Genomic DNA, 15719 nt, shown 5'->3' on the forward strand with positions numbered 1-15719 from the left:
TGGGCTGTTGTACTTTTCCCAAGGAACCTCCTATATAAAGGTAAGTGTGATGGGCACAGCACACAAGTCAGGACAAGTTTTAGCTGCAAGGAATATCGTGGGATTATTTCTTTCATTTTGTGAGGTGCATAGCTTTCTAAATATTAATGCAAAAGTCATCAGAAATCATCCCTGCTCAGCACAGCGGAAACCGCTGTAATTTGAGGGGAGGGATGTTTAATCAGAGATGTTCCACTGTGGAAGGATAAAATTAATATTCAATTAAGCATGTTGGAACATTTTTATAACGAATATTAATAACCTTGCAGTTAGTATTTTTTCCTATAAGCGCAAAAAAACAGTTCTAGGGAGGAATAAATTGATCACACCGCATGTAAAAAAAAAAAAAAAAAAAAAAAAAAGTGGGAGGGAAAGGGAAGCATGTGAAATGAGCTTAAATTAGGTTCTCCAGCTGTTTCAATTTAGATCTATATATAACCCAGGTATGTATGGGTTGAAATGAGTCAAAACAGAAATTTTAAATCTCTTCATGTTCAAATATGAGGTTACACAGTGAAGGACAGCCAAGCATCTCTGGCCCCAAGTTCAACGCATAGCATTTGATTCACACTGACTGCACAACTAATAGGGCCTATTTATGATGGCATACTGATTTTGAAAAAACAAAAAACAAAACAAAACAAAAAAAAAACAACAACAAAACAAAACAGGTGATGTCATATGTCTCTCATTATCACTGATAGCACGTCCTAATGCTATATACTCTGCACCAATCTTTGTGCAGGCAAAGCACAACAACAACACATTGGGCCAGACTTGATTGCCATGGTACAATGAATGTTTCTCCTTTTTCTGTGTAAAATTCCATTAAAGAAATGTCACTCCCTGTACTCTAACATTGCTCCTGTCTTGTAGCTTCAAGGCACAGGAAAAATCAGTGGGAGATATCAGTTTCTATTCACAAAGAGGAGCCAAAGGTGCCCTGCAGGATGGGTGGTTCAGATCACCACGTACTTCACTTGTGTGGGTGCTTGCCTGGAGAAGCAGATGCCAAATGGGATCACAGCATGAGCCCATTCTAGCTGAGACATGACAGAGAACAAATAAGCCATAGGGGCCCTGTATGGACCATAGGAATGGTAAGCTCCAGCTACTCTGGCAGGAACTTCTGCAATCAAGAGCACTAAGGAGAAGGATGAGAACTTTGGTGGAAAGGGATTGGGTAACTTGGTCTCAACGTTGTCATTGCTGGGCAAAAAGCAGTCACAAGTAGAAAGGAGGAGATGATAGCAGTAATGGATGGTAGGGGAAGAAGCTGGTCCTAGCAAGATGCAGAAGACTGCTGATTTTTCAGGAGAGACTCATTTACACAGACATGCAGAACGGGTGATCAATTACACAAATGACAACTTATGGTTGACACATTTGAGTTGTTGTGATATACTGATGTACTAGAGTATGTCAACATGTTATTCCACTGGGAAACCAGGGTGTGGACTACTCATCATGACAGGTGCAGCGCATAGGGTCTATCTGACCTAATGCAGATGTTTTCAGTGTTGGCATTCACATCTAAACAAATGATCCTATGTACCCTCATCAACATAGATAATGACAAGCACAGGATCTCCTTCTAAGACAGATGCTGATAATAGGTCAGACAAGCCATGCTCTCACCTCCATCTGTTATACTGACCTGTGAAAACACAGGAACAGGAACCCCGTGGTAACATCTCATATGGAGCTACGTGTGTGATGGACACCTAAAAGTTAGGTAAGAGGAATCCCAACCCTCCTATTTTCATGTGTATCCCAAGACTACTCACCCTTTCACCATCCAGAAGCAGGTGTACTCTGAAGTTCATTGATTCGTTAAGGATGATCTCTTCGTTCCTGTACAAAATCTGAAATATTCTGCTGTAAACGTTGTTTTCGTGCACGCAGGCCGAGCAAAGGCTGGAATCACCTGCATAAAACACAGACAGACTACTGGTGTGATTTCTGCAGGGAGACTATTTTCTCTCATACACTTCATGATTATCTAGGCCAGTTGTATTAGCACTTCTAATTAAACACTTCCATTATCAATTATTAATGTTAATGGAGCAGGTTGTTGTTGCGGATTGCAGGTTCCCATGCATGGCACTTAAAGAAAACAGATGTTAAACACAAGTAGGCAGATTGGTTTTCGAAGTGAGAGTAGCTAACCCAGTGGCAGCACTTGCCCTAACTATTTCTAATGAAAGCTAAAGCATCAAATGTTTTCTAGGGTGTCTGTAGAAGCACGGACTGTAGGTTCTCACCTGATAAAAATTCAACTTTTATTTGCAATGGGCATCTTTCAGAAAAATTAGATTTCTTGTCACCTCTGGTGCTCCCAGAAGTTGCTATCTGGCAGTGGGGACAATTGCCAACAGCACATTTGCTGGGGTAAAGAAGGAGGAAGGGAGGCACATTTAGAGTGATGGCGTTTGTCTTCCCAATAAACCATTACACATGATGAGCCGTGCTTTCCTGGACATGGCTGACACCTGCCTGCTGTTGGGAAGCAGCGAATGAATTCCTTGTTTTGCTTTGCCTGCACACACTGCTTTAGCTCTACCTAGCAAACCATCCTTATCTCGTCCCGTGAGTTCTCGCACTTCTACATTTGCCATTTTCTAACCCATCCCACCTGGGAAACGGCTGCGGGGTGCTGAGCTGCCAGGTGAAACCACACCACCTAAGCTTCTGTCCATTGAATTCAGACAATCAGTGGCTTCATCTGCGTGCTGATAAATCACATCATCGCAAAAGAGCTTCATGTACACTGAGGTGATATTTGTCTGTCCTAACTTTTAGATGCCTCCGGTGTATGCAGCTTGTCTTGGCTACAATGGAGCCTCTAGGATTTAAGATGTTGTTCATACAACACAAAAAGGTGCGTGCTTTAGAACAAAACAGATTTTCACCCAAAGTCCACTGCTTATTAAATCTCCTGTCACTGACAGGAACAGAGTAGGGCTTGGCTAGCTGTACAAAACTACGTTATAGGCAACATTTACTACAATGAGTTCCTTCCAGAGGAGTCTGCGATGCCTGTGTGATCATTTAATGAGCAATTGGGCACCGGAGTGAGGTACTTTCAAACTGAGTCTTGGCTTTCAATCTGAATCACTTGCTAATTCTACTTTCATTGCCCCTGAGCAAAAACAACTTCTAAAATGTATTCAGAGCCAGTTTTACCTTTTTTTTTTTTTTTTTTTTTTTTTTTTTTTTTTTTCCAGCATTCATTTCTGTAGCGACCTGAGCTTTTGAAATGTAATCCTTTAGCAAATGGTATTTTGGAACTCTCCTGATGAGGTGTGCTTAAAAAAGGTGTACTGGTATCAGTCCTTCAAAGAGAGAGAGATCTGTGATCTTCATCAGGAAGCCAGCAGGTACACAATTTTTAAAAAGAATAACAGTTTTTCAGGAGTTACTTCTGGGAATTGGGTCTTTGCAGAATTGTTTTGAGCTCATAAGCTGGGGTAGGATAAAAGACCAGGTCAAGAAGTCTTGGGGACTGCTGGTTTGTCAAGAGTTTCAAATCAGGACAGGTCTGTTCTGCTGTGCTAAAGCTACTGCTGCATAACTTGCAGAGCTGCTGAATACATAACTTGCAATCAGAAGTTGGTGAGTTGATACTGACAAAGGACTAAAGATTTCCAGAGGTAACATTTGTCCTGGGAGACAAGTGTATGGAGTACAATTGTCATTATAATGATTAGTTTTTGTGACACCTGTCTGTTGGAACTGGAATAGTGCAGACAAAGAAGCACCTTCTTGAAAAAAAAAAGGGGGGGGGGGGGGGGAAGAACAGAGTTAATTAAAAAACAATAGGATTTATGGTAATTAATTGCAGGACCAGGACCACAGGGCTATCAATGCAAACTACATTCAAATCATTTTCCTGTTACTGACTTACCAAGCACACCCACGATCAGCCTGTGTTTCACCCTGCTTTTGTCTTCCCAGCACATATCCTTCACAATAGCTCTTCCTAAGTCCAGACAGCCTAGATAAATGCACGTTTATTTCCTTGTGCTACACCCGTTAGGCTAGAACGTTTCAGCCTGATTAGCTCTTCAAAGCATGCAGTCATATTTATTTTAATTTAAATCTCATCATATTAGAGACACTGCAAAAATCATATTAGGGGTATAATGCATTCTTATTCCTATCTGGCAGACAAAGGGAGCTTTATGTTATTTGATTTGGATATTGATATACTGGTACTCTTCTAAGATGGAAAGTTTAATGTCATTTACTTTTCAAATGCACTCCTGCACAGACCACTGCTAGTGTGTAATTGCTTTAGGAGCTGGAGTTGCAAGGTGGCATGAAGAGTCATTTCTCTTGTTGGGAAGGTCGAAATCAAAAACAAGCTACTACGCTTAGGGATGTCTTAAATCCGTGTGTATGGATATACTACAGGGCCAAAAATTGCTTAGCTTTAAGAACACAGATACAGCTTTGCAGAGATCTGGCAGAGAACTGCAGCAGATGAGCGCCTGATCATCCCCTAAGCAAAACCCATCCCTGCCTGCTTCAACGGCCACCGCCTGCTTCTCCCCCTCCTGAAGGATGACATAAGGCTGTGGCAGGAGATCCCTCAGAGGAGTGCTCAGCAGCACGAAGACATCTCAGCGATGCTGACGGCAATGCAGGCGTCCTGCCCCTCAGAGCAGAGGGATGACAACATCCCTGCAGACGCCGCTCGTCAGGCAGCAGCACTCGCTCACGCACCCTGTGCTTTGTTGTGCAGGCAGGGAGCAGGCTGCGCCGCTCTGCTTCAGCGGTACCTGTGCCAGACAGGCACTTCCTTAGCCTGCTCCCCGAAAACCTCATCATCATCCCGGGAACTTTTACAGATTTCTCCTTGTTCCTGGGATGCTTTCTGACAGCCGTGTCTTTCTAAACCCACAAACCTGTCTGCTAGCAGACACCATGGCAGGAAGGTTGGCGTTTGCCATGGCTGATGTTTTTTAGAGTTGGTTGCTGGCAGAAGACGTAGCAGATGTACACCTGTGTGCACACACTCCTCTGGCACAATGCATAGGGTGGTGGGAGAGCAAAGCTTCAAAGACTACCCCAAATCTCTTTCTGGCAAAACCTCAGTTACCCCAACAGCTCTAGGATGTGCCTGCACTGCTCACCGCTCGTGCAGTCCAAGGAAGATGGGTGTAGTGTGTGGAAACTGCCAGAGCTAAGGCTGTGTTGACCTGTGCTTAGCTGCTTATTCCACAGTTTCAAGTGCTTGAGCTTTGGTGAACTCAACAAGAAAAGTTTGATTTTGCGATAATGCAATTTGGCTTTTGCTAAATTTCTTCATTAGGAGATGTGTTTGTGACGCTTACAGTGTTCCTTAAACTAGACGTAATCCTATTGCATTTACTGGTTATCTTCTTTGGGTGGAAAAAGTTCCAAAACACCTGGAAAGTGAAAGAGCTCTCGGGGCTGTAGGAACCATCACAAGCATGAACAGGACAGCTGTCCTGCAAAACTGTTCATTTAAGGGAACGAGAAAAGTCTGTTGGTGTATCTCCTTCTCTTTTTACTCCTTCCACAGGAAATATATTGCCATCCTAATACCACCCCTAGCAATCCCTTTGCAGATTACTAAGTAATGGCATTTTAAAAAAGAAAGGAACTTGAAGTAGGGGCTATCTATGGGAGGCATGAAAAAGCCCATATAAAATAAATTACATTTTCATAACATCTCAGTGTGTATGAGGATGGGTGGTACAGGAAACCAGAAGCAAGCAATGGATAAGAAAATCTGGTTCAACATCTTCCACAAAGAGCACCAGGACCTGAAGAACAGAGTCAGGAACCATGTCTCCCTACTGAGACATGTGAGATCTGATCAAATCTCACTTAATCACGTCTTTGCCTCCTGGGAGTAGGTATAATTTGATGTACTCTGTGGTTGTTGATAATGAAATCAACTTTTGGTGCCTAACATGCCCCTCTATTTGTGCCTCACGAGGGCAGAGCAGAGGGGGACAATCACCTCTCTCCCCTGCTGCCCACTCGTCTGTTGATGCAGCCCAGGATGCTGTTGGCCTTCTGGGTTTCAAGTGCACAGTGCTGGCTCATGTCAAATTTTTCATCTACCAGAACCCCTAAGTCTTTCTCCACAGGGCGGCTCTCAATGAGTTCTCCCAGTGACATCAGTTGGTCTTCCCTTGTCAACTGATGCAGTCGCCCCTTCACAAAAGGCCACCAGATTGGTCAGGCACAGTTTACCCTTGCTGAAGCCATGCAGGCTGTCTCTCATCACCTCCTTGTCCTGCAAGTGCCTTGACATTGCCTACAGGAGGATCTGTTCCATGATATTGCCAGGCCACAGGTCAGGCTCACCACTCTGTAGTTCCCTGGTTCCTCCTTTCCCTCCTTTATACCCTTTTTAGTAACGGGAGTGATGTTTGCCTTTTCCCAGTCACTGGGGACTTCACCTGACTGCCATAAATTTTCAGATATGCTGGGGAGTGGCTTGGCAACTACATCAGCCAGTTTCCTCAGGACCCTGGGATGAATGGTGCTTTGCATCCCTTCCCAAGTTCAGTTCCGTCTGTGCCTTGGCTTTCCTGATCTCATCCCTACACCTTTGGACAGCAGATGCTCATATGGGGAAAAGAAAATGTTACTGGGGAGAAAATAGTTAAAGATCATGACAGTATTCTGCAAGTCAGAACTGCTCCATCAACCTTTCCAAGATTTCCAAGATCCTAGCACGTTCACCAGATACACTAACTCCCAAAACTTCACTGGCCAGTTATCCCAGCTGTCCTCTGCAACTATACCAACTCAGCCTTTCCAACCTCCTTCCCCTACTCCCATTATCTCTCTGTTATCTCCCTTCACTTAAATCTCCTTTATTCATGTACTCGCTACTTTATTATTATTATTTATTTATTTTTTACCTCTCTAAAAATGGTTTGAGAGGCTTCAGAGCTGCTCTACAGCAACATTGACAATGACACATGCATATATCAACCTCTGATTTCTGTCAAGGACAGACTTTTAACTGGCAATATCTTGGTACAGCAGAGACTTGATGATGAATGATTCCCCCAGAGCCACTTAAGTCATGTGGATCCTTGCTGTTTGCTAGCAATATGGGTGACCAGTTTTTAAGTCCTCTACAATCTGTTTGGCATGTAAGTCATTAGCATGCTCCTATCTCAACAGCTAAATTCTTTCCCTAATTATATTTTCAATTGTTCTTCCTCCTGATGTCTATAACTGCCAAAGAAAACTGGAATAAATACTAAGCAACAAAACTTTTCAGGGTAGTAGGCATCCCTGCCTGAGACCCAGATTTCTTCAGGAACTTTAGAATAATGTGACCTTTGAGAAATCATAGAATCATAGAATGGGTTGGGTTGGAAGGGACCTTAAAGATCATCTAAATCCATCCCCCTGCCGTCCGTGCATATAGGCAGGGATGCCAAAATATTGGAATTCTGTCTGTATCTAGTTCATCAACGCTTAAAAACACATAAATGTCTAACCACACGGCTCCTAAGTCAAATTCTTGCACTAAGTGATGATATAAGGGTACCTTCAAAGCCATGGGAGCCAAGGGTAAAAGACAGTATATTTTAGACAGTTTTTGAATAAAAATCAACAATTAGAAAGGAAAAGGTTCTTACTCATAATGCTAGAGAGACCATGCACAGCTCGGATGATCATCACTAAATTACTTTGCATTACTTTTAAACTGCTTCCATTGGATAGCAGAAGCACAGAGAAAGCCTTGAAATTAGATCTTTGGCTTTTTTTTTTTTTTTAACCCCATTTTTATTTTTTGAATACTTTGCTAAGAATAACCTTAAATAATGTCAGATTACCCTACATAACAAGGACCACAAGACATAAATGAAACGTGAAAAAGCTGTGTTCTCCAGGCAAAATACATTAAAACCTCCTTCAAAGCTAATTTTCTCCCATATAACTTTTCTATTAATCTTGTAGGACTTGACTGCTACAGCTTTGCTGAGAATTACAGGGGGAAAACGCCATACTCATAATCCTCCATTACCTCTGCCTCTGGTACACTTCACCTTCAGGGCTTGACAAAGATCAGAGATAGGATTCGCCTTGATTTGTCCTCTGTTCTTTAGCCCAGAGAAGTAAGATGAATTATTACTTTTTCGAAGTAAGGAAGCAGGAAGCATGGCAACTCAGTCCTGGCACTCTGCTGCTGAAGATGTTACATCACTTCCTATCCCCTACACAGGGAAGAGAAGAAAATCGTATTTCTTTTCTAAACATAAAATTCCTACTCCAGGGAACATCAGCATGGATGGCCTTTTTGAAAGATGACTTCAGGTTTACATCCTGCCTTCTCCAGAACTCTCTCTGCTGTTTTTTGAGCTTTGAGTGAGAGGTCCAAAATGAACACAAAATGATTATACAGTCAGGGAAAAAGAAAAATCCTTATGGAAAACAAATCTAACTTCAAATCTATTCTCTTTACAGCTATAGCACTGGAAACAAGATAATCATTCAGTAGCTGGAAACTTCTTGAATCTCTCTATCTCAGGAATGAAATATTATTACATTGCTGCTCAAATAAATGGAAATTCAGGGTTCTGCTAAGCTTTGATTTAATGAAAGATACTCTTCAATAACATGGGCAAACCAAGCTGTTGTAGTTGTAAACAGAGCTTTACTGTAAGCACTTCATTATGAATAACGGTGCACGCCAAAGCATTTGTATTTAAGATTAATTCAGAGCTCCAAGAAACATACCATAGCCTCTATATTTGGTTTCCCACACAAGTAAATCTCATATACCTTCAGATGTAGATAGGTTCATTCTGCCAGGTCACTCGTGCGCAGACAGATGAAAGGCATTCTCACTTGAGAAAGAGCTGCGAGCATCAACACCTTCCTACCCACAAACCTTATGTTACTACCTACGCAGCTAGGCTGTGTCACTGGTTCATGTGATCTTTCCTAATCTTCTCGAGTGGAAAGTCATCTCCTGGTACGTCGCAGTAGAAGGCAATTTAAGCTGAGCTCATTGCCCTTGCCCTGAAGCAGATTAGCAGCAGTCGCACAGTCTTCTCACGCAGCTGAACAGGGAGGGTGGCTATAGATGGGTGTACATAGTAAAGTCTTTAGTATCTCAGTTTGGACTAGCTGTAGCCCACTTCCCTGCAATCTGAGAGATTTTTATTGCACATATCTTCCTGGATGGTACTGTCAGAAACATAACCAAAAACTGCCTAATTGCTGATTAGCCTCTCCTGTCCAGATACACGCCTTCTCTTGTTCTTCAGCATATGAAATTCCCAGTAGCATCAGAAGAGAGATAACTCTTGTTTAGAGTCCCTACCAAATATGCATGGATTTACTAACTTCTAAGTTTGTGTCATCTGATTTCTTCTACTGTTGCCAAACTTCTTAAATGTTTGTAGGCCATGCTAGTTTTGCTATTTTCAGTGAAAATTAAGGCATGTGGACATTCCTCGAATGAACAGTACGCTATCTTGCTAGAACCTAAGCACTGAACTGCAAAATATAACCAAAGGAGACCACAAAATCTTGTGCAAATAGCCATGTTTATCTAACTTGCTTTTTTCCCTTTACCATCTGTTGGAGCCATATGCCTTCTTAAATAAGAGCTAATTATAGGTCTCCACTGCAACTAATCAAATAGTGGCAACTGTGGCAAGCTTCAGCTGGCAATTTCATTTCTTCTTTATGAAAATTCCTCCCCAAACAGACAGAGAGACAGTGGCCTTTCTCTGGTTTTCTGGACTTGGGTACACAGTAGTTGTAGTTGATACACACGTCTGTGTTAACATACAGGATAAATTCGTAACAAGCTGCAGAACAGTAAGTGCCAAAGTACAGTTCTCACCAAATACTTTAGGTAGAGTGACCTTGGGACAGAAAGTGACTGTCTAATGAATATATTCACTGATATGTACTGTTGCAGAGCTCTTAACATTTTGAGTTTTCCTTCACTGTCACTGTGTTGTTGTACACGATGAAAGAGAGAAAGGAAACACACCTGTCATAAGTTTATCTAGCTTTTAGCAGTGAATAACCCAGGCAAAGAAGGATCCAAGACTAAAAGTAAATTTTGGAAGAGAGATTGCAAACTTTTTAGAGAAAGTTGTATCTTATAATTGTACTGGGTCTGGCTGGGATGTTAACTTTTCCTGCAGCAGCCCATACAGTGCTGTGCTCTGCACTTGTAGCTAGAATAGCAGTGGTATCACACCGGTGTTGTGTCTGCTGCTGAGCAGTGCTGGCACAGCATCAGGACTCTCTCTGACCCTCCTAGGGGGTGGCAAAAAGTGAGAGAAACATCACCAGAGCAGCTGACCTAAACCAACCAAAGGGATATTCCATACCATATGATGTCACACTCAGCAATAAAAGGTGGAAAAAGGAAGAAGAGGGGAGGGGTGGGCTCTCGTTGCGAAAACGTCTGTCCTCCTCCTGAACACCAGCTACGTGCGTTGAGGCCCTGCTTCAAGGACATGGTCAAGCATCGCTCATTTGTGGGAAGTAGAGAGTCATTTCTTTTCCTCTGCACTTCCACATAGCCTTTACTTGTTTTGTTTTGTTATTCCCTTTCTCCCTCCCTCTTCCCCTTTCCCTTTTTTCCCTTTAGTTGAATTGTTTAATTAATAATAATATTTCCTTAAAAATTATTTTTTTCTCTTTAATTAAATTATCCTTATCTCAACCCGTGAGTTGTTCTTTCCTTTACTTCTTCCCCTCCTCATCTGAGGAGGGGGAGTGAGAGAGCGGTTGTGGTGTTCAGCTGCCTACCACGGTAAAACCACCACAATAATATATATTGTCTTAAAAAAGACGAGACTTCATTTTCATGTCCAATAGGCATTTGCATAAATGTCTCTTTGTATAAATGTCCATTAACGCCATTCAGGCAAATGTTTTATAATTGCCTTCAGTGTCAATATCACTTTGCATTGCTGTGTAATGTGAAAGAACTGAAGGAGAAAAATGAATTCTGTCCTAAATAATGGTAAATGAATAGTTGAGGTGCCTTTAAAAAAACTCCAAACACTAGGTATGTCTTTCAGCATCACAGGATGACAGCAAATTCAGAATGTCATGCTGACCTTCCAGGCAGTTTAGAACCATTCTGGCAGAAATTAGGGTTTTCTGGAAAAAAATAATAATAATAATAATAATAAAAAAAAAAAGGCAAATGGAAGCAGTACGTTTTAAGCTAATTCGTTCCAACCATCAGTCAGGTAGCTGCTTCCCATTATAACTGCCACAAATTCTTTGTGTGAATGAGTGGTGTGCAAAGAAGAAAGCCCCGACAAGGAGGTTAAAGGGAGTGGGATGGGCATCTCATTTTAGCTACTCTTTTCGTCTGCCTACCAATAGGAAAATTCCTTTCCACTTTTCTCACCACTGCTCACGTGTTGTTTGGAAAGGTGGAACACCACGAGTGTTTGCAGATCCAGATATATCAGAGCTGAAACACCTTTTTAAAAAACCCTGAACATAGGTTACAGACACCTCATGGTGTAACACTAGGACCCACCCATTATTCCCCTAGTCCTCACATAGCATAGCTGGCATCATCTCATCAACACACCAGCAACAGAATCAGAAAAGTCCTGAACTAAAATCACAGACCTTAAGTCAAACTGGAGACTGAAGAGTTCCCTGCTGGGGAGGTACCAGTTTCAAGTCCCCTGTTCAATGGTATGGACTGGGAACTAAATACTCTCCTGAGGTACTATTGCACTAGTACCATTTTATGCAGACTGTGTTCAAGGTGATGGACAGAAGCTGTATATTAACCAAACTTTTATCTCCAACACTACAGCCCGTTGCACTGGACTTAGAGGGCAAATTACTGTGAATTAAATATGTAAAACATTTTCTGACAGTCTAATAAAAAATATGCCAATAAAGCTAATTTATCAGATGTAAGAGGTAGTCCCTAAGATCCCACTGTAAAACAAAAAAGCCTGAGGATCCACCATGAAGGACCTAAGACTCTCACTGGAAGGAGCATCCACAGGTGGTTAGTGTTTCTGCGAAGTCAGGTAAGTTATCCAGCTATTTAAATACAGGTTTCTGAGCCCCACCTGGTATCACAAAACTAAGCACACAAAAAAGGCTTCAAGATCTTATTATTTTTTTCCTCTCTGTGTACAATACCAGCATGTCTTCCATTCACTTTCCATGACAATTCTTTAGAGTTAAGGTAGATACAAGAGACCTGATTTTTTAGCTACAGCTACAATGGCTGAGGTTCTTTCATTCTACAGGCTATGTGATGTTCTAGTGTGATGTTCAAGGTAGGTTTTTCATATTCCCATTCACGATCTTTGATGAACAGTGATAAACATTATGATTTTCTTCCTCCACACTGAAGTAGACCTGATCCCTTGATCACTCAGGAGAGGGAGACCTGATCCCAGTGCCTGGTGATCTGTGATTCTGAGCTCTAGATTTGGTATTTGTTGGGAGAAAGGGTAGAAACATATAACTCCTTACCTGCCCATAGAAAGGAAGAAGAACTCACTGAGTTCCTAGGGCAAGATAATAACAGTAAATCAACGCCTATAGTTTCCACAAATTGCTGTATGATCTTTACTCTGAAGACATTTCACATACATTGCATGGGTTCCTCAAGGCAACACAATACAAATCAGCCTCCAGAAAGACAGTGTGATGGAGACTGGCAGAATCAGACCTCAGGTAAGTCATGTCAAGGCTTCATGTTTTCACCTCAAATATCATCACAACCTTAGAAGCAGACAGGCAGCTCTTAGATATTCAAGCAAAACTGAACGAAGACAATTCTGTCTGCTTATTGAAGAGGCTACAAAAATTTTAAAAATCACATAATTACTAACACGCACACAAAATTGCAATTCCATTTGCTGAAAAATAGCTTCTGTTCAAAATAAAAACAGCATCATTATAAAGTAGCTTTCCAAGAAGTCAACTAGATCACTTATCTGTAAGAGGAACCATTTCAATATAAACCATAAACCTAACAGAAACCCAAAATGTTCTCCTGTATGTTTTGTATCTTTTAACATTGATTTGAGCAGATATTTTAAATCTTCCTATCCAGCTGAGGAATGAGATTACTTCTCTCCGAGGTCAGCCAGTTCTTGTCTGATTAGTGATTTAATTGCTGAGCTGTCTATACAGCTTAGTACAAAAATGCAATAAAATTATTTTTTCTTATTCATTTGCTTCTCCAATTAGATTCCATCAACCTTTGCCACTGCATCAGTAAATTTTTTGCTTTTTAATTATGCACATTATCTCGATTGAAATCCTGCAGCCTCATCTGGATCACACATGCACATAAATCAGCAAGAGACCGATGATACTTTCTCAATCCATGTCAGGCACAGGCCATTTGGCTTTCTGTCTGTGATTTCATTAAACCGATTTCATAAAACTCTCTCTGATGTGCCAAGAGTATCATTAGCTGTTCTTCTTTGGATTGGTGTCTGGTAAGGCTATTCATCGCCTTCAGTCTGAATTAAGGGTCATTCAGGAAAAGGATCCCTTATCACTTCGTGAACTGTCTGTCTTCTTGTTTGGCTTAAACTTTGCACACACATCGTGGTTCTGCAGTAAGCTCTTATATCAGCTAAACACTATAAGACTAGAAGGTTGTCAGTCTAATTCTATCTGCCTTCCTCAACAAAACCCATTTAAGACTTTGCAACTGAAATGGGCCACACCCTGTCTGTCCTAACAGTCCCACTTAAACTCCCCGAGACAAAAAGTTATAAATGCAGTTTGCCATTCCAAGACCAATAAAGGTTACAAATTTTTTTATTACTACCATGTTATAGACGGTGAACTCACACAGAAGTACGGTGAATCATTCCAGATGATCCTGGAAATCATCATCAGAGGAATTAACTCTAATCTAGTGTAAAGAAAGGCATCTATTTACTGCCAAACAGACGCAGGCACTGCTACTGTATCAGCCATGGCAATGCAGAGGCATGTGGCCACACCAATACTATTAGCATTTCAGAGATCTGAATGCCCAGTGCTACCATTGCCTTCTTGAGAGACATTAGGCAAAAAATGAAGCTTCACTGTGGCTCAATTTCCCACTTATTAACTTGTCCCTCACTTTTTATCTCATTTAACCAGTCTGCAGCTGCTATTTTGAGCCCTAAGTTTTATTACAATGCTTATCTCAGCGCTACCAGCTGTTACATATAACTTGGCGAAGAAACACATGCTGAACCTGGGAAGGCAAGTCTTTGATTGCCTTCACAATAAATAAATAAATTGTGAAGATATTTCCTTGGATATAATTTCATAAGTTTTGGTAATGACTTAATAAAAGCTTGAATCTTTTCCTTCATCCTGTAAACTTATTCATCAACCATCCTAATGATTTTGGAATCAACAATCCCAACTGCAGTCTATGGAGATAACTGTGCATCCCTGACATAAGCTGACAATATTCAGTATACATAATTTGCAATACTTGAATTTTAGGCTCTTGGACTTTCAAGCATACAGGGTCTTCTGGATAAATTATCACTTTGTACAAAGTTCACAGAAGACAACAGATCAGAACCATGTTGCAGCTACCTACAGTTCCCTTCCTAGCTTTTAAATGCTTTCCCAAAGAATAAGACAGTGAGTATTCAAATGACATAACTTTGGAAACAGACCATAATTTTTGCTGCTACATTTTAATGAAGAGAAATAACACATAAGTACGTTCTTCCTCTGGATTTCAGTGGCAGGAAAGACTGAGAGAAAAACAAATACTGGAGATCCCAACTACCAAATATTACACTAGTGTAATCAGAAAAGTACTCCAACCTATAAGGTAGCAAGAAGAAACAAAATTCATAGAAATAAATTCCTTTATCTTCTCAATATTTTTATAAATGCTGGAAACCAACAGGATGCTAGATTCCATTACCCCCAAAACAGTTATTTAGGTTAAGATTGTTCTACTGAGAAGGAGAAAAAAAAAATGTTCATCTTTCGTAAGGCTTTTTTCACATGTCCACGTCCTTGCACGGATGGCTGTCCTTGAAAATGAGCGCTATGGGAAATCATGTAAGAGCCTATGAATATGAATCACGGGGGAAAAAAAAAACTAAGAGTTAGCTTGTTCTTATTTATAATTAATAGAGGGATTTTAAAGACTTGATAGGAACTTTTCATACAGGCAAAAAGAATGAAAAACTAAGGGGAAACTGGAAAGCATCCAAAATAGGCTTGGCAAGAACCTTTGGCAGAAATGGTAGAAAGCTTTCAGAAGTTCTAATTAAAAAAAAAAAAAGAGAGAGAGAGAGAAAAGAAGAAGAAAATAGAAAGAGGAAAGGAAGGAAGGGACACTACAGGCTTCACTACTGTACAAAACCATCTTTATTATATAATCCCTACTGCATAAGCTGCATAAGGTGTTCAAACTTTCCTGTTTTCTTGGAAAAGATGTGGAATACTTTACTGGATGTCTATTTGCTTCCTTACTGTTTCACAATCACCTGAACTTCTTAAGGCATTCATACACACCAGTTCACTTTACTTGTTACACCCCTATTGAGACATCTGGATATTCTTATCCACCTTTGTCCACTCTTACTGAATTCAATGCTATTTGTGTTAGAGAATTTCAGAGGCTTATTGTCTTGAAAAAAAAAAATAATAATAATAATAATAAAAAAAAACTTTGA

The 15719-nt window shown here is 40.8% G+C and overlaps 1 protein-coding gene across 4 annotated transcripts in view; it reads right to left on the reverse strand.

Annotated features, from left to right (window-relative positions):
• The window catches only part of FAM135B (family with sequence similarity 135 member B), a 200597-nt gene that overhangs the window by 72620 nt on the left and 112258 nt on the right, over positions 1-15719 (reverse strand). For all 4 annotated transcript variants that reach the window (XM_035318375.1, XM_035318374.1, XM_035318372.1 and 1 more), the window contains exon 4: positions 1827-1966. In XM_035318375.1, the coding sequence (XP_035174266.1) occupies positions 1827-1966 (140 nt within the window). The remainder of the gene's footprint in view (positions 1-1826; positions 1967-15719) is intronic.

This window comes from Oxyura jamaicensis, chromosome 2, assembly GCF_011077185.1.
Source record: "Oxyura jamaicensis isolate SHBP4307 breed ruddy duck chromosome 2, BPBGC_Ojam_1.0, whole genome shotgun sequence".
Taxonomy (NCBI): domain Eukaryota; kingdom Metazoa; phylum Chordata; class Aves; order Anseriformes; family Anatidae; genus Oxyura; species Oxyura jamaicensis.